This window comes from Jaculus jaculus, chromosome 6 (assembly GCF_020740685.1).
Source record: "Jaculus jaculus isolate mJacJac1 chromosome 6, mJacJac1.mat.Y.cur, whole genome shotgun sequence".
Classification (NCBI taxonomy): domain Eukaryota; kingdom Metazoa; phylum Chordata; class Mammalia; order Rodentia; family Dipodidae; genus Jaculus; species Jaculus jaculus.
Window position 1 is genome coordinate 85,006,371 of NC_059107.1, and position 20,312 is coordinate 85,026,682.

At 36.8% G+C, this 20,312-nt stretch overlaps 1 protein-coding gene across 2 annotated transcripts in view; it reads right to left on the reverse strand.

Moving 5' to 3' along the window:
• The window catches only part of Adamts20 (ADAM metallopeptidase with thrombospondin type 1 motif 20), a 175,948-nt gene that overhangs the window by 26,045 nt on the left and 129,591 nt on the right, over positions 1–20,312 (reverse strand). For both annotated transcript variants that reach the window (XM_004668531.2, XM_004668532.2), the window contains exons 29-37: positions 16,524–16,691; positions 7,343–7,516; positions 6,928–7,098; positions 4,132–4,341; positions 3,291–3,420; positions 3,026–3,120; positions 2,850–2,941; positions 2,009–2,142; positions 1,256–1,347 (exon numbers count right to left, since the gene is read on the reverse strand). In XM_004668531.2, the coding sequence (XP_004668588.2) occupies positions 1,256–1,347; positions 2,009–2,142; positions 2,850–2,941; positions 3,026–3,120; positions 3,291–3,420; positions 4,132–4,341; positions 6,928–7,098; positions 7,343–7,516; positions 16,524–16,691 (1,266 nt within the window). The remainder of the gene's footprint in view (positions 1–1,255; positions 1,348–2,008; positions 2,143–2,849; positions 2,942–3,025; positions 3,121–3,290; positions 3,421–4,131; positions 4,342–6,927; positions 7,099–7,342; positions 7,517–16,523; positions 16,692–20,312) is intronic.

A 20,312-nucleotide genomic window follows, 5' to 3' on the forward strand; every position in this document is an offset into this window, starting at 1 on the left:
AATAAAACTAAAAATGTATCTAAAAGACTTCCTATTGCATTTTGGAATTGTCTGGCTATATTGGGTTGCTTATCAGTTATTTCATCCTCTGACTCATTGAACTCACAGTAATTGAATAAAACATCCCAGCATCTTTCATACACCATTGTCAGGTTCTATTTGAGTCTTTGGATATGATATAACTTTATGTAGTTTTTTATTTACTTCAATCTGCAGTTCTAATCTTTCTTTTTTTTTTTGGTTTTTTCGAGGTAGGGTCTCACTCTGGTCCAGGCTGACCTGGAATTAACTCTGTAGTCTCAGGGTGGCCTTGAACTCATGGCGATCCTCCTACCTCTGCCTCCTGAGTGCTGGGATTAAAGGCGTGCGCCACCACGCCCGGCTAATCTTTCTTTTCATTTGTCTTCTCTGACATATAAAGGGTCTTCTATTCCCAACATAAACATATCTTGCATGCTATATAATGAGAATTGTGAAGGGAAAACTCCAAGAAAACAGGGATGTGGCAAACTAGCAACTGCTTTTCTTCAAAAATATCAATATATTATGATCTTTTGGGTAGCATATTTTATTCATGTACTGAATTAGCTATGAAGTCGCCCAACAATGTTATATACACTTAGCTCATAATTCTCTATATTTTCATAAAGATGTTGATCAATGAAGTATATAAAAGTCCTTAGTGAAACAGGTATTAAATTGTTCCCCTAAAATGCATGCTCTACCTTAGAAATTATATAAATGGTATAAAAGGTTATGTGATGCAATCTCTAGAAATACAGAATAAAAGTGTAAATAAAATCATGAAAATGATGCTGGAGACATAGCCCAGTGGTAAAGGCACTTGTCTGCAAAGCCTAGCAACTTGGGTTTGATTCCCCAGTACCCATGTTAAAACCATATGCACAAAGTGGCACATGTGTTTAGGGTTCATTTGCAGTAGCTAGAGATCCTGGTGCACCCATTCATACCCCCTCTCTCTCTCTCTCTCTCTCTCTCTTTGTCTCTCTCTCCATGACAATAAATAAAATGTATATATTTTTAAAATGTACTCTGTAGATTTCATAGGTCACTGTTTTGAGGATGTATGTCAGTAGCTTCATATCCTTACAATAAAATACCGAAAGAAATTACTCTTGAAAGAGGAAGGTTTTTATTTTGGTTCACACGTTTAGAGGTTCAAGTTCAAGACTGGTGGTTACCTTTGTTAGGATCTCTGATAAGGGTAGCAGAGGAAGGCAGAAAAATGAACTACCTGTGGGCATCTGGCAGCACTGTAGCAGTCTCCAGCTGTGGCAAAGGGAACTGCTCTTCCAAAGATTGTCTGGGAAAAAAGAAGGTCTGTGGCTAGAAAACAATAAGAAAAAACTCATGAGCTTTGGAAAAAGATTATAATCTTTATTTCCAGATAATACAGTTTTCATATAATTTTCAATATATTTATGCAATTAATTTAAAATTTTAAGTAAAATGTTGCTGTTTAGTACAAAAAAGTACAGGTTAAAATTGCTCTGAAAATCACATACATCTTTTTTTAAATATTTTTTATATTTTATTTACTTATTTAAAAGGGAGAGAGAAAGAGACAGATTGAAAGAGAGGGAAGGGGAGAATGGGCACGCCAGGGCTTCTAGTGACTCAGTGCAAACAAGCACCAGACACATGCACCACTTTATGCATCTGTGAAGCTTAAGGACCCAGGTTCTATTCTCCAGTACCCATGTAAGCCAGATGCAACATGTGCCTTGACCAACATGGTAAATTGGAGTTTTCCAGGCAAATGCAGCCCTTACATTACATTGTTAAACACCAAGTCTATATAACTGTCTCTTCATGGCATTATGAGTGAGGCTCAGACAGAACAGAGGAACAGCTTCCAAAGCATCCTTTGCAATCTCATTCTGTGCAATGTTACATCATTCCCTTATTCTTGGCTGTCACATTTGCCTCTAGACTTTTCATGGAAAATGGAGGCTTCAGGATTTCAAAATGGAGACTCGATACTTACTTTTGACTTGCATGGAAGTGAGATCAATTCTTACTTTGTTGAAGACAGTGTATCCAGCAGCTAAGTAATCATTTTTACATTCGCAGTCTTGCCTCCTACTTCCATTGAATGGGCATTCATATGGATTTTTCAGTCTGGAACATTATGATAATTTTAATATTATTAGAACTCAGTGTGGATTAATGATAAACTTTGAAAGTAGGACTGAAAACAGTATACTTCTCTTTTATTCTTTTTTTTTTTTTTTTTTTGGTTTTTAGATGTAGGGTCTCACTCTAGCCCAGGCTGACCTGGAATTCACTATGTAGTATCAGGGTAGCCTCAAACTCATGTCAATCCTCCCACTTCTGTCTCCCAAATGCTGGGATTAAAGGCATGAGTCACCACACCAGGCCACTTCTATTTTCCAATATCATAGTGTCAGCAAGACAAACAAGAAAAAAAATCACAATTAACATACAGAATTCTCCCTGAAAAAAAGTCATTTTCAAATTGTATAAAGGTAGTTAGGTTGTAATTCTTGCAATTTTGTTGCTGGAATTAATTTCATTTTCATGGAAATACACACAGGTCTGGAACTTGTCCCTTCTCTATTGTCCCATCTTCACTCACATTTTAAGTCAATTTCTCTGTGATAATAAGTTAATATATCTTTATTATTGAACAGGCATAGAGAGCTGATGGCTTGGGTCATCCCATATGTGAGTTATTCAAATGTTATGCTGGAGGCCAACTATGTAAGGGCTGTAAAATATATATAGATAAGCCAAAACAACTCATCCCTAAAACCCCACACTTCAGAGAAATCATCCCCAAAGCCGCACACCTGGGAAAATCATACCTAAAGCCATATACTTCAGAAAAGTTGTCTTCTCTATTGACCAGTGGTAAATACTCTCTGGGGTTCTTCAGCTGCATACCTGAACAATGTATCTAAGGGAAAGAGAAAGATGTTTACAAAACTTTGTCCAAACTCACTGCCAACGACAAAGCAGTTAGGACCTATTTTTATAGTACCTTTATTATTCTTCCCTTGATGTTAAGGTAATAGTCACCATCCTTGGAAACATTGTTTTTGACTTGGATTTCTTTGCAGGTAGTAAACGATTTACCTTCAAAGACAAATCAGCACATGAGCACAGCAAAAATCCACATGGCATGTACTGACCATCAGAAGTGCATACCCTGAAGAGCTGTCACTTGGTATTGGAGTTAATTTTCACATTTTAATGAAAATTTCTCAGAGCACTAAGGAAGTACAATTTTGAACTCTATTACTTACAGTTATTAGCATAACATTTCTTTTGAGTATCTGGTTTTAGATGTTTTAAGCATAAGTCACTGGGTTGACCATTTTCAGTCCTGCATTCTACTCTTCTCTCAGCTATTCCAGTTCCACAGGTCACTGAACACTGTCAACACACACAAAAAAAAATTTGAACAAAAATAATGCTGGTGGATATATGCCCCTTTCTTTCAGACTAAGCTTCTAGAACAAATTGAGGGTCAATATTGGTATAACTACAAAAGACATAAAAATATGCTAGAGGTTGGAGTCAGAGGTAGAGCAACTCCTTTCAGTATGAGTCCAGAACTATTATTCCTGGGGTATTTCACTATAAAACTTTCATGAGCAGGAATTGATGGTCGTTTTGAACACTACAGTTATATCATTATTATTCTGTAAAGACAAGCAATATTAATAACATGTTTGTTATTAATAATTACTAAAACTACTAAGAGTTTTTCTCAAGTTGTTATGCTGGTTTGAAAAGTAATATTCAATTTCCATTGACTTAGCTGGGAAATAATAGTGCAAATGACATTTATTTTTCATATATTTACTTCTTCACTTAGCCAATAAATGTTTCTTTAGCACCTAATCAAAGTCCAATCTATTGTACAAGGTTTTCTAAGAAAGAGAAATAAATATTGCTATGGCATCTGCTTATAAATAATTAGCAAGCATATATAGCAGATATTTACACAAATAACTAAAAATTGTTTTTAGACCATATAGAATAGCAGGTAGCTTAGATGATCTAATTAGTCACGTAAATTTCCAGGCACTTCGCTCTGAGAAAGTTATGCAAATGGCTTGAAAATCAGAAGTATACACTGACCTTGCTCCATTTTCCAACATTCCAAGTGGCCACATGCAGGCAACCTCTAATATCACATTTGTGAACCTGAGAGGAGAGCAGCGCAGGGCATTCTTGATAGACTATAGGCCAAAGCTGATTTAGTTTATGTTTCTTAGTAGACCGAACCCCAATGCAAGACGTAATCCTTTGTTGGTAATCCTTTGTTGTGAGACCACAGTTACTTGCACACTGAAAAATACAGAATTAAGGTCTGCAAAGATGCCCCAGTGGTTAAGTTACTTGCCTGCAAAGTCTAATGAACCAAGGTTTGATTTCCCAGGACCCATGTAAAGCCAGATGCACAAGATGGAGCATGCAACTGGAGTTCATTTGCAGTGGCTAGAGGCCCTGGTGTGCCCATTCTCTCTCTCTCTCTCTCAAATGAATAAATAAATAAATAAATACAGAATTAAGTCTTCTAAATACCAACTGAAGCCAAAAAATTAATCAACCAAAAGGTTTATAAATCACCACATCTGGTGCTCACACAGGATTAGTTGTAGTGTCCATTTCCTCCAACTAGATTATGAGATTTTGTTTGCATTGGGCAAAAAATAGTGCTAAAAAAGTTTCACCACATCAGATGTGAATAAATAACCCTACACTACACAATATGCTAACAGCCTAAAAGTACAAGGTAAGAAAGGATCTAACAGGTCCTATCTTTGCTTCCAGAAAAAGTAACTTACAACAATACAATAATAAAACTCAAAGAAACATAAAAAAAATAAAATATATCCAGTAACAGAACAATAAATTTCAAAAACTCTGACATGAAATAAAATTTCTACCATGAACTATCATAATGCTGAAAAGGTCTATACAGACTGCTGAGAGAAAAAAGGCAACAATAATCTTATCCAGTGGTGGACCCTACAACCTATATAACCAGCCAGACAGGCAAGATATGCCCAATGTTGCAATAGTGACATGACTGTTAGGGGGGTAACCAACTGCTTTCTGGCTGGATGTGAGGTCCAATCCATGGGAAGTTATTCATGCCTACTGAAAGCCTAGTAAAAAGCTAGTAACTGGAAAGGTCATACATAGGTCCAAGGTAAAATGATACTACTATTGTGTGACTAAATGTATATGTGGTGCCAATCAAATTGCCCTTTAAATATTTATGTTTATGTATATAGATTAAGACTATTCTCATTTTTGGTCAGAGAAGTTTCTCTTTCTCTCTCTGAATTGTCATCAAAGTACTGAGAGCAAGTGTTGAATGCTCAGTACTAAATGACACATCTATATCATTCTCTCCAAGGCTCATGGAACATTGAAGAAGAGTGACAGTAAAGACCTTAGAGCCAAAAGATGGGGAGGAGTGCTGTGGAACACTGTTTTATGGACATGACATGGCTGTTGTATTCGTGATCTTATTGTCAAAACTGCCATTACTTGCACAAGACCTGTACCACAGTGTGCTCAACATCATTCCCTCGTTCAGGATGGAGGAGAGCCAAAACAAAATATCAAAGTAGAAAAGGGACTAGGTGGAAAGAATAAGGGGCTCAATGGAAAAAGTTTGGGGAATGGCACAAGAGAAGGTAACAAGAGATAATTATGAAAGAAATGAAAGAAATACACTATATACACATATGAAAATTGCCACTTTTAAAAAGAATTAAATTCCTAGCATGCAAAGAAGCAAAAACAAAAGACATTGGAGAGCAAAGGAATAAAGTATGATGTAATCATTGATCATATAACATGGATGAACCTTAAAAATATCATAAGTGAAGGAAGCCAGGAACAAATGCCACATATTCTATGATTCCATTTGTCTACAACAGGAAAATCCAAAAAGACAGAAGATAATTGGTGGTTGTCTGGGAAAAGTAGAAAAATGAGAAATAATTATATATAGGGAGTTTTGGGGAGGTGATAGAATTGGCATTAGATCATGAATAGTTACACAAAAGATATTAAAGTTATCATAACAAGTATACTGACGTTAAACTAGTAGACACAGACCTTAAAAGTCAGTGGCTATTTTCATATGTCTTAAAAGTTAGGTAGAAACATGAAAGAAATTATTTAAAGATAAAATTAAATTTCTAAAGCTGAAGATTGTAATGTCTCAGCCATGCAACAAAATAAGGAGGGATTAATGGCAGATCAAAAATCAGAGAGGAAAACATTATAGAACTTGAAGAGCTCCATCATCTATACAACAGAACATTATGCAGCAATAAAATGGAAAAAATAAAGCACATTCTATATGCTTCAACTTACATAAAACCCTAGAAAATACAAATTAAGCTGACAATAGATTGCTAAGGTAGGAAACAGCTGAGTTACTTGGTGGGTGGAGGAGGATGAGTAGAGAGATTATAAAGCAGCACAAAGTAATTTTTTAGGGGTTATGAAAAATACTCTTGATTTTGAATATTTACTGGCTTAATTGATATGCACCTTTCAAAGTTTAAATCTCACACTTTATGTACAGTTGACTGTATGTCAGTTGTATCTCAATAAAGCTGTTTTTTTCTTCATGAACCACTATTAAGGGCCAGTTTATCAATCTGTTCTTGATGGCTTGTTTCATAGTTGTCATGAATATAAACTTGATATTATACTTTAACCTATATGATGCTTTTCATACTCTTTTGTACCACCCAAAATTATCATTACATTACTATGCATATCCATTTCCCAATTTTAGACCCTTTTTCAACTGAGTCAAATTTTTTATTAATCTATCTCATATAAGCTCCAGAGTTAAACTTTCCTCTCTTTTCTATTTTTTTTTTCTCCTTCTTTTGACCTTACCTGTGATAAGTCTCCAGTTACCACCACATACTTGCAGAAAAGATTCCTGCACCTTTTGGTTGAAAGTGGTCTAGATAAAGGATCACAGAAACTTTCATTCACTGGCACATTTTGTGCATTAATACATTTCACTAGCCGATATGTCTCTTTTTTCTTACATGATGCTGAACACTAGAAATGCAATAACAAAAATGAGTTATATCTTCTTACATGCAGGACCTGTGAACATTTATTATTAAGAGCTGGGCATGACAGTGCATACCTACAATGCCAGGACTCTGGAGCAGGAGGCAAGAGGGTCAGGAGTTCAAGAACAGCATGGACTATATAACAAGTTCTTGGTCAGCCAGGGCTACACGAGACATCATCTCAGAAAACACAAGCACACACAAAAAATGTACTTGTTAATACTCACATCCAGCCACCGTCCTGCCATCCACTGGTACAGCGTGCAGTCTTGATGCCAACATGGCCTCTGAAAATAAGGCCGTGTGGATGGATCACATATTTCCTCAGCTACTCGACCAGTGCCTTTCATTCTGCAGTACACATCTCTTTGCTGAACCCCATAGCCACAGGTCACAGAGCACTAAAAAGAAGCCCAGATTATCTAAACAATATAGCTAATAAATATCAAATCACATATAAATAGTAAAATAGAGCAATACTTGTTTCCTTATTTCTTTTATACATTGTCTGATATTATATTATGCATTGGATACAAAATATTTGAAGTGTTCTTACCATTTTATTGTCTAGAGTTCCTATATAAATATATAGATGTTTTTCTTTTATACATAAACTACCTTCAGCCTTCCATAAACAATGACAAGTGAATTGTGGTATATTACAGTGCATCCTTGTTGATAACTGTTGTAGTTGGCTTTGAGTTGCTGATAGAAAGCACCTGACTAAAAGCAGCTAATAAGAGAAAAGGGTTTATTTTGACTTGAGGGGAAGCTCTATGATGACAGCATAAAAATCACATAAGCAAAGGCTGGGCATCACCTCCTGGCCAACATCAGGTGAACAACAGCAGCAGGATAGCTTGCCAAACACTGGCAAGGGGGGACTGGCTATAACACTCATAAGCCTGCCCCCAAACACACACCTCTTCCAGCAAAGCTGTGATTACGAAGGTGTCACCAGCTGGAGACCTAGCATTCGGAACACATGAGTTTATGGTGACACCTAGTTCAAACCACCACAATAAACTTCTTAGTCAAATACATGTAACAATCACCACACAGTCATAACCTATACTACTACCTCATCATTATAATCATTGTTGTTATTATTATGATTTTCAAGGCAGGGTCTTGTTCTCACCCAGGCTGATTGGAAATTCACTTTGTAGTCTCAGGATAGCCTCAAACTCATGGTGATCCTCCTCCCTTGGCCTCCCATGTGCTGGGATTAAAGGCATGTACCACTATACCTGGCTTCTACTACATTATTTTTAAGTGACACCTAAATTATTGTTCTGTACTCCTTATCTTACAATAAGCAAAATACTTCTTCTAAGATTATTGTATCCATATTTTATATTGAGTCAAAATATTTGCTAACTTATTAGATTATGATTATATTTCAAGGGTTTGGAGAAGCCATTGTGTAAACAGTAAACATAGATAACCATGCCTTAGCCTCTCTAGGCTTTATTTTTCTTATCTATGTTATTGAAAATGTTGTTACTTATTAAGTTTCATAAAACTTTCTATGTATTTATTGTTTTATGTATTATTTATTTGTAAGGAGAGAGAGAGAAAAAGAGAGAGTGAGAATTGGTGCACCAGGGCCTCTTCCCACTTCAAATGAACTTCAGAGGCATGTGCCACATTGTGCATCTGGCTTTATGTGGGTACTGGGGAATCAAACCCTGGATGTTGCAAGCAAGTGCCTTTAACTGGTGAGCCATCTCTCCATCCATATGTATCTATTTTTGACAATAGCTTTATAAAGAAAGTATGGTGGCTAATGATACCAAGACTCAGAGAGGTTCAGTCACATGCCTGATGACTGCCTCTTATTAGTACTTGCCTTCGTCCATTCAGGTTGCTGTACCAAGGTACCATGAGCTAGCTGATTTATGAACAATACAAACATGGAAGCTAGAAATTCTAAAATCAAACTCCCAGAAGATTCTGTCTGGAGAAAGCCCACTTCATGAATCACAGAGGACACTTTCTCACTGTGCCTTCACAAGGTAGAAAGGACAACCTAGCTCTCTGAAACTTCAACAGGACTCCTTTTCAAGGGAAACTAATCCTAACAATGAGTTTTGTCTTCATGATCTTTCCTCTTAAAGTCCTCATCTGCTAATCCTGTCACTTTGGGATTAAGATTTTGGCATTTGAACTTTAGAGAACATTAATGTTCTCTTGTAACGTTCTGTCACTGACACCTCCTACTCCAAAACTGCAGTCCTTCTTTCATGAATATTATTGTCAGTCATCACCTCATTAGCCTCAAAATTTCTAACTCATTTCTATTATACAGATGGGGAAAATAATCACAACTTTCTTTTCACTGGAGGTTCTTTGATGCAGTTTGGATATTGTAGTCATTATATTATCTATTCATACAATAATAAATAACATTTTAAATAAATAACATTTTAAATTAAAAAAGTATCTAAAGTCAAGTTTCATGTACACATCATTTAAGTCATGCACAGATGATATTCAAGGCATGATTCATTCTGGAAAACCACACCAGAATGAAAGGAGCACAGCCCATGAAACATGGCACGAGGTAGTGGCTATGACCCTGCTATGTCCCTACAGCCTTGTGCTCTTGGCCTGAGAGGGAAGAAGATGCCTTTGAAATGCCTTTGGTTGGCTTTCCTCCATTGTCCTCCATTGTAAGTCATGGATGCCTAGATTCCTCTTTGTCTTCATAAACAACGTGTAGTTTTCATGGAAATGGCTGTTCCCACCAATATCTTTATCAAATTTGAAACATCCTTCTCTCTTAAATAAGCTTCCTTATTTTTAAATATGGGTAGGCTGAGAATATTTAAATTCTTCTTCTCATTTGGTTGCAAATTCCAACCTTACATCATTTGGTCATATAATTTGTACTGGCCGCCAATAGGAATCAAGCTGCAATGTCAAGAGTGCCTTACATCTCAGTCTACCCTGCCAAGTTCTACCTTCCACAGAACACTGGGGCATGAACACAACAAGTGGCCAAATTCTCTGCTGATGTTTAGCAAGGATGGCCTTTCCTCCATTGTTCAGTGACATGTCTTGACTTTCTGTCTCAGATCTTACTGGATTGACCTTTAATGCCTATATTCCTACCAACACCATTCTTTTAGATGTTCTTTGAGGCTGACATTCTCCTTCAGATTTTCTCTGGTCTGAGGACTAACCAGAATTGCCCTTAACTTCCACAAGTTACCCAGTTTCAAACCACTCCCACATTTATCTATTTCTTACAACAGCCAAACAGGACCACTATAATTTCCAATTTTCTCTCTTAATATATTTTAATTGCAATTAAAGCTTAACACTCAAAGTACTAGGAGATTTGCTGTCTAGTGAGGGGCTATTTGCTGGCTCACATGGTTATCTTTGATCCTCACAAGTAGCATGACCAACTAGGTCCCTAGGGTATCTTTCCTAAAGATAATACCAACTATGAGGACTCCTTCCTCATGTCTTATCCACCACTCAAAGCCCCTGCATCCTAATGCTGTAACTTAAAGGCAGGATTTCAACTGAGAATATGGTGGGGGGGGGGGCATGGACATTCAAACCACAGCAATGGCCAAACAGAGTTCAAGCTTCATTCTCTCTGCTGAGACTCATGGACTTGCTTCCTGAAGATGGAGAAGGTTATCTTTCAGCTTGACAACATTAGCTATTCCAAAACTAAGCAGTCAATACCATGTAATAACAGAGACTCACTACACCCTACTTTGAAGCCAACATTAATCATTCCAGAGGGTATTTATTTAGTTTGTAAGGTGGGTTGCTGGTGCTCCTTGCTATTCCAGAAGGGATTCAAAGTCATACTGAGCATTACTTGCTGAAGAAGCATCATTATTCTCAAGAAAAGAACATCTTATTGTTCTTCAAGCAACTTACTTTGGAGGATCCCCAAAGTAAGCAATTCCTTCTTCTTTAATTTTACAATAACAATACCTATCCACAAAATATAATTTTAGCATAAAAGAAAAAGAAATTAAATATCACAAAAGCTAAGAATTAGATTAGCCAGTAGACTCAAATTCTTTTTTTTCCTAACTATAGCAGCACTTTTATTATAAATGCACTGTAAATTTTAGCTTTTCTATTTCATATTTTAAGCAACAATGACTTAAAAGGGAATTAACATATTTTTCACTTATGAGCACTTATATAACACCATATTGACCTTCATGTTATGCTTAAGCTATTGAGTTTTGCCAATTCATTAACCATTTTTCCAAAACATAGAGGTCGCTGTATTTAGACAATAGTAATGCATGCTTTGCATTGGGCATAATAGGTAGACTAAAATTTCTGAATATAGGTTAGCTGATCTGACCCAGTCATTAAAATGTTTATCTTATAAAATAAGGCTCCTGCAAACTTTCTAAATGATTTTGGAAACAAACTGTGTTGGGACAAAATACAATCTCTAAAACCATGAAAGGGTTAAATTAGTTCACAAAACATTTCTTTGCAAGAAGTTCTACCAGAAGAATATAATGTCCTGTAATTCCTTTGATATAGCATGCATTTACAAATTTTCTGGGTCCATGAATATTTACTGTAGTTTTAATATAGACTTCTAATCTAAAAGACACGTGTATATGCATATATATATACTATATGCATATAATATATACATATACATTGGATTATATATTAGAAAATAGTGACTTTAACTTTTTAGAGTAAATTGAGATGATCATATAGTTGAATAAAGCATTTATTACTTAATTAAATATCCCCCAGGCTGATGTCAGCAGCTACACTATTTTTCAAATCCAACAAAAGCTTTTCAGACTTAATCTTGGTTAACCTTGCTAACATAATGTGCCCCACAGACCGCTTCTACTGAGCCATTCTTGCTTCTATGATTAGAATCCCTTCCTGATCTGTATGCTACCCTCTTTACTTCTTACAGCCCCTTCCCCCACCTCTCTCCTTACTTGATTCCACTTTAACTCCTCTTCCTTTAAACAAAGCATGTTCCTGGGTTCTATTTATCTGTTTGTTTGTTTTTTTTTTATGGCCTCAAAGCTTTCTCTGAGCTATGTCTACTACACATTCATAATCTCTAACTCTATCCTTATTACTCTGAGTTCTATACTTCTATGTTAATATATTTTCAAGAGTTTTACATGTCTTCTACTTAAACATGTAAAAAGCACTCTAGCTACCTTGATATTACCATTATAGATCTCTATATTCAGTCAGAGCAGTTAGTTTCATCCATGGTCACAGACACAGTGCAGTACAGATACCATAATCTTCTCTTGCCAGGCTTACAAAACAGCCTCTCAAGGTAGCTTACAACCTCCAAGTATTCATCTTTTACTTACTAATTTTACAGAAATACATGTTTATGAGCATGTTAAATTTTAATTAAAATGAAAATCCAAGTTGCTTCTTTGAAGTTACTGTGAAGCCACAGATGAAAGTACAGTACAAAACAGTCAGAATACACTAACTCACAGATAGTGCATAACTCAGTTCTGACTGGAAAACTCAGGCAGGTATCCTGTTTACACATGAGTTTAACATTGTATAGATTTTCACTTTAAAGCTCAGAAGGTAAAAATGGAGAAGGTGAATTTGAGCCAAAATGAAGCATTAGAACCTACACTGTAGAAACACTCCTGTCAGGGCTGGTCACCATGCCACTTAAATTGCTATTCTAAATGGAAGGAGTGAAGTCCTTTCCTGGAGTATGATTTTTAATCCTTCTTAGAAATAAACCTATGATTCCAAGCTGGGTGTGGTGTTGCACACCTTTAATCTCAAACACATCTCAGACTTTAATCTCAGATATGTAATCTTAGACATGTAAAAAGCCCTTGGGAGGCACAGCTAGGAGGATTGCTATGAGTTTGAGGCCAGCCTGGGACTACAGAATTAGTTCCAACTCAGCCTGGTGTTAGAGTGAGACCCTACCTCAAAAAAAATTAGGATTAGTATTTCAAACAAAATCTAAACTTACGTTGCAAGGTTTTGAAAGTATGAAAATAGAAATTTGTATACTTTTGTACTTTGGAAACAAAAATATGAAGTTAGCTGGGCATGGTAGTACATGCCTTTAATCCCAGCACTATGGAGGCAAAGGTAGGAGTATCACTGTGAGTTCTAGGTCAGCCTGGGATAGAGCAAGAGTCAACCTCAAAAAATAATAAAATTAATGCAGAATTACTGAAACATATAACTATACGTTTTGTTTTGTATATGAATTTGGGGTTGAGGGTACTGGGAAGTAGATATGTGCGATTTGGGAACTTGTATCACCTTTGATTTCAGCTCTTATCTTTAAACATGAAAGAGAAACAATGACGGATCTCAGAGATGGGAAACTAGGCCAACAGATGTTTGGATGTGGTTCTCAACTGAATAGGTTTACATGAGATTCTATTCAAGCCTTTCTAAATTGGCCAACAGGTCTGTTCTGAGCAAGGGAAGATGAGAATTTAGGAAAATTTCCCCTGAAGGCAAAATCATCGTACATTTTGATGTCAATATAGTAGGTGAGACCAGAGATACTAAGGAAACTAACAACACTCATATTGGGTTAACAAGTAAAGCTGGTATTCTCAAAGACACAAATGAAAAGAGCATCTCCTTGCTTCCAGAAACTGTTTATAAAGGGGTATAAGGTGCATTTTGTTTCTTTTTAAATGATTCAAGTACTTAATCAGACTCTAAAGGCATTCATCTGGACACGGAAGGGAATTGGTCTTATGTACCAATGTTTATCCCTGTTTAGCAGCAGTCATTAAGAAGCATCATTACCAAATATATACATTCAAAAGGTATATGAAACCAGATGAAAAGTACTCCTTTAAAATCTTTGAAACTTAAATGAGCATCTCCAAAGCCAACAATTAACCAATGAGTCTTTCCACCTGAGGCATGGTGTAAGATAGTAATCAGATGAAAGTCTTTTCTGCAGAGTGATTATATTAAAGCAATGTTACAATTTGTGCAATTGGAACAAAGCAGCAACCAGTTATTATCTGTGATTCCCTCTGAAGTCATGCTTCTGTAGAACACATTATTACATGTAGTGTAGTGACAACCTGCAATTGTTGACTTCATGTGAGTACTTTTTATAGAATAAATCAAATGCCAAGAGCCTCGCAAGTGGTCATTTGCTTCTGGAGAAGAATCAGGAATTGTGTAGGGGAACGCAGCTAATTTCTATAACAAGAAAAACACTTTAAAGACAAGAAAGCAGACAAATCATTTGTATCTTTTACAGTCTGTATGTTTTTATCTGTATCTGAAATATTCTCCTTGGGTAGCATCCTTTATAAGTATCAAGCCTGGGCAGCTGGGCATCCTCTATGAGTACCAACCATGGGTAGCTGAGCAGCACAGCAGAAATCAAATCCTTGAGATACCCAGGGATGATGGAGGCCAAGAACTAGAAATCTCCCACTTCACTACCATTCCGCCCCTGCCTTATGTTAGACTTTGGGAATTACCCACTGTGCAGTGTTTAATCCTCATAGGCATAGCTACTCACATCTTAGCCCAAAGAAAACACTGTGATCTTTCACATAAAGCAAAACCTCAATCAATATGACAAATATGATCAATGAATAGATGGGGAGTCCTTTACAATTCACAGTATTCAAAATAAGAGGAATTTAGGTAGACACAAAGATAGGTAATTGGTGAATAAGATATCCAGTGTCTCTAAGATAGCAAAAGACAGTGGACTGAGACAGTGCTGTAGGAGTAAGTGTCGGTTAAGTTTTAGACTTCCTCCTTAAGGACAACAGCAAGTCAGGGTCTATATTGAGTGTCACAAGCATATTTGACTTGTAGAGCAAATATTATAAGAAAGTAAGTAATGGTCAAAATATGCATAAGGAGGTTATTACAAGCCTGGGGACAGATGATGAGGAAGAACTAAGCCCCTGCAAGGTGGTTGTGATGAGATCCAAAAACCACTTTGATGGGAGTGTAGAGAGAACCTATGGAGTGACAGACACACTATGGGAGGAAAGTAAAGGAAACAGGATGGATCCAGTGCTCCTTTCCCAAACATTATGTAAATAGCAGCACCATTTACTGAATATAAATGGTTAAGAAGGATCTTTTAAGTCATGGTCTCTGCTGAAGTAGAAAACATAATGTGTATACTTAACCAACATGTAATGTAGAGAAAATATTGGAGATTATGTCATTTTAAATTCTATGTGGAATCAGAAACAGAAATGTATTAGCCTTTAGGGCTCAATCAAATATTAACCACAATTCCCAACACATTACTAACCTTTTACAGGGGCTAATTTCTACAAGCAAACTATAGATTCTCACTCAACCATGAGCTGGCAAGGTGCTACTCAAAGGCCAAATGTCCTATTTCCAGGCTCTAACTTGGACAGAGTAGTAGGAAATTGGCAGCTCAGGTAAGCCTTAATTTCTCTAGCTGCTGTCATAACTTCTATTTTTCCAACAGATTTCATTCCAATTTCTGACAGAGAAAAGGAAGCTCTGTAAGATGGCTACAGATCCCGGTTTCCTTTTGCAGTAGCACCATCAGCTACTGCTGGGGACAGATGGCTCTGTTGGAAGGAGGGAGGGGACAAAAGGGGCTGAAGGGAAACAAAAAAAAAAATGTATGAAAAGTCATGATGAACCTAATTATATGTCTGTATACTAAAAAATGAAATTTTATAAACAGAAAAGCAATTTTTTTTGCATGCCTACGAGCTCAGAATTTTGAGCTCTTTCCTGAGTACGCTAAAGCACACATCAGACACCTTTCTTTCACAAATTTAAGTCTCAGCTTGGAGCTCCTTCCTTCATCAACTGCTTTCTTGCTGAGTCTTCTTAGTACAACTTCTTAGATCATCAAACCTCATGTTCCACTAGTTATCAGACTCCTATTGTAATCCTGTCTTCAGATTAACAGCAAACTCTCTGTAATGCAATCTTACTTCAAATACAAGATTTAGGCATACAAAAAACCAATAAGTTCATCATTATATATATTTTGCTGTTAGGTCACCCAAGAAGTGATCATAGTGCTCCATTCTGGTATTAAGTGACATAGTTGCCAGTGAAATATATGACCTCAAAAATGAAATAAGTAAATGTTTTTACCTGGAGACTTATGAAAACTCCTAAATTCTATGCAGTATTAACTTGGAGCCTTTTGAAAGTCCATAAACTTTATGTAGCATTAACTTGAAGAATGGTGCAGAAAAAAACCACTACAAAACAGAGGGCATTTAAGGAGTAAAACTTTCAAAGTTATTGAAAGCAAAGACTAAACTTAAATTTTTAAGATCCAACTATAGAGAGATAGAGAAGTGATAGATGGATGATAAGCGTGTAGATAGATAAATGACAGGCCAACAGATAGATGGGCAGATAATTGTACAGTGTATCACACACCTCCTTCCATCTATTGGCTTTCCATGAGGGACATCGGGCTGATCTGCAGGCTTTGTGAGTTCGAGGTTTCCTCAGATGACTGCAGTATTTTTCTTCTAATTTCCCTTGGAATTGGTCAGTGCAAAATACCTCCCGATACTTTATACCTCTACCACAAGAGGCTGAACACTAGGGAAAAAATACAAATATACAATATTTTTTATTAATTTATCAGCAAGAAATGTAAAACAAAGCAGTCAAGGCATCATTGCTTCAACATATATTTTATAAGCATTTTTTTGTTTCTATAAACATAAAAGATTATTAAACATAACTAGGTATATTGCTTTTTTGCTCAAGAACTCATAGTGGCTCTTTATTGCCTATTACTCACATTCTTCTTGCCTTCATGGGCCACCAAATTTTAGTCAGTATACTTTTTTTTTTAATTTTTATTTATTTATTTATTTGAGAGCGACAGACACAGAGAGAAAGACAGATAGAGGGGGAGAGGGAGAATGGGCGCGCCAGGGCTTCCAGCCTCTGCAAACGAACTCCAGACGCGTGCGCCCCCTTGTGCATCTGGCTAACGTGGGACCTGGGGAACCGAGCCTCGAACCCGGGTTCTTAGGCTTCACAGGCAAGCACTTAACTGCTACGCCATCTCTCCAGCCCCAGTATACTTTTCAAACCTTAAATTATTCTACTTATGCAAATTTCCAGACACAATATAATCTATGTAAAGTAAATAATGACTGAGACCCTGTTATTAACCAGTTTATAGAAAGCAATTATATGTACACATACGCTTATCTTTCACTTCTCTGAACTCTTCTATGTCTCATTCTATTTTTTATTACTTCCTCCTTTTCTAATTTTGTCACATGTTCCATCTACCCAACTTCCTGGAATTCAGGTCCTTTAGATCATCATAGCATCTGTAAAGTAGTAGATGCAATAAATATTAAGTTGATTAACTGATGCTGAGCTTTGGTATGAATTATTTATTTGTTATTAAACTCAAAAATAGCTTCTTTTAGGCTGGGTGTGGTGGTGCACACTTTCAATCCCAGTACTGGGAAGCAGAGGGAGGAGGATCACTGAGAGTTTGAGGTCACCCTGTGACTACATAGTGAATTCCAAGTCAGCCTGAGCTAGAGTGAGACCCTACCTAAAAAAAAAAAAAAAAAAAAAAACTTTTAAAAGTTTAACTAAATATACTTATTAGTTAGAAAGCTCCAAGTGGGCTGGAGTGATGGCTTAGCGGTTAAGCGCTTGCCTGTGAAGCCTAAGGACCCCGGTTCGAGGCTCGGTTCCCCAGGACCCACGTTAGCCAGATGCAGAAGGGGGCGCACGTGTCTGGAGTTCGTTTGCAGAGGCTGGAAGCCCTGGCGCGCCCATTCTCTCTCTCCCTCTATCTGTCTTTCTCTCTGTGTCTGTCGCTCTCAAATAAATAATTAAAAAAAAAAAAAAAAAAAAGCTCCAAGTTCTCTACCTAAGAAAAAATACAAAATCAAAGAATTATGAAACAAATGATGCTATGGATATAAATAAATAAATAAACCTGATAGACTCTTTGCAGTTGCTCAGGTTGGCTGGTCCATTCTAAGGTTAACTTTAGATTGCATATATTCCTTTTTACAGAAAAGCTGTACATAATTGTAGAATAAAATTGTTACTGATATGTTAGGCATGGGCATGAAAATAAGTGGACTTAACTTTGGGATATCTTGAGTAATTCTGGAAACAAACTGCTGAACAAAATCAAATAAAGAATGACACTTAGGTCAATAACATGGAAGCCTTTGTCTTCAGACTTTCCTATGCATTGTTTGATCTGAACTGTACCTTTGCTGACACTCATGGGAAAGGTATTACCACTGAGAGGGTTAATATGTACCCTAGCTAGTAATGGTAGTGGACCCAAACATGACCATTTCACTCTACCTTAGTCACACATTAACTACCCTGCATTGTCCTTCATTTTATATGTGCTATGAATAAAATTATAGGTATGTAAAGGCTAAAGGAAGGCTTTTCACAAAGGCAAATGACTAATGGGAGGAATTTAGGAACATTTACAATGCCATAATAAAATGTAAAAACATTACAAATAGCAAATGACCCAAAAAACATGGGTTATATGCATAGAAGGCTCAAAAGGCTTCCTAAGGTACAAAGGAACAGGACAGAGAGCACAGATGGAGAAGAGTGAGTGAGAGGCACTGTGTGAGCGTTATTCCCTGGAAGCGATCTGCTCATTCCCAGCTCAGCCTTGCACAAGCCATTTCCTTGCACACCAACAGTACCACTTATTTTCTCCCTGCATGCATTTCAGTACTGAGTTTATCATTTCCTCTCTGATGACTTTCCCTCATGGAGGTCATGTGACTTCCCGCCACAGGAGATCAGGGTTGACTCTTACCCACTTCTTTTTAGACCAGTTTCTCCTTTGCTATACTTAGTCCACCTAAAATTGTCTATTCTATGACTGTTTCCTTGTCAATTAATGAAACCATCCAGAACTGACACATTGTAGGGAAAAGTGGGGAAAAGAAAGAACAAAAAAATCACTTGTTCCTAATTTTTTTTGTGTTGTTTTACTTTTTGCTTTTCAAGGTAAGGGTCTCACTCTAGCCCAGGCTGAAATGGAATTCACTATGTAGCCTCAGGATGGCCTCAAACTCAGTCACAGCAAACCTCCTACCTCTGCCTCCTGAGTGCTGGGATTAAAAGCATGCACTACCACACACCTGGCTACTTGTTCCCAATTTAATATGTCATGCATAATTCATTTTTTCTCATACATAAGGAATAAATAAGTCCAATTTATTGTTAAGTGTTGGCTTTGTATGCATGCATGAGGCCCTGGGTTTGATATCCATCCCCTCAAAACAAAAATAGAACAAAAATAAATGAGGTTGATGCAACTTCTCTTTTTGTTTATCAAAAATTTTGGAATTTTGTGATTTTTTTGTAACTTTTAATTTTCAAACAGGGTATAAGAGCAACATGATGGGTCTTGAACTCTCTATGAGCTGAGGATGACCTTGAACTTCAGTTCCTCTTACCTCTACCTCCTGAGTGCTAAGATTAAAGTTGCGCGCATAACACCTGTTTTTTGTGGTGCTGAGAAACAAACAAAGGGTTTTGTGCATCTAGGCAAGTGCCCTATAAACAGAGCTACAACCCTCTCTCTCTGAATTAAAAAAAAAAATACTTAAAAGTCATCAAATTACTAAATGACATCCAAATTTTTGTTTCTTTAATACCACATTACTATCACAAAAATACAGGGTACCCTGTTGTTTTCCTAATAGCAGGAACTATAATTCATCTGTTAACAATGTAGGAACTAAACTCTCAAGCTCACTGTAGGCAAGCATTCACTGATTTTTCAAGACAGCCAAAGAAAGCCTACTCACCAAGGGACAAGAAGGTTCACCAGTGTTTTTGTTTAAGAAGTAAGAACACAGACATGCACTTCTTACCCATTAAAACTTGGAGTCCCCTCACTAACTGCAAAGGAGAACTAACTTCCATCAGTCAAGCGAGCATAACTGCACACAAGACACCAAGTGCAACACACAGAGTAGCTTCGGTTAGATGTATCGCATTGAAGTTGTTGAAGGGTGATCAGGTGTGGACCATCGCTCTTGATATAATTCAGTAGGATTAGTGGATTTGGCCATATCCTCTGGGACAACTGGAAAATACTAGTGAAGATTTCAAGGTTATACTGTATACTGTGTTCTGGATCTTCTTTCTAAACTTCACTCTTTTATGCTTCTGTGGCAAAGGTAAACTAAA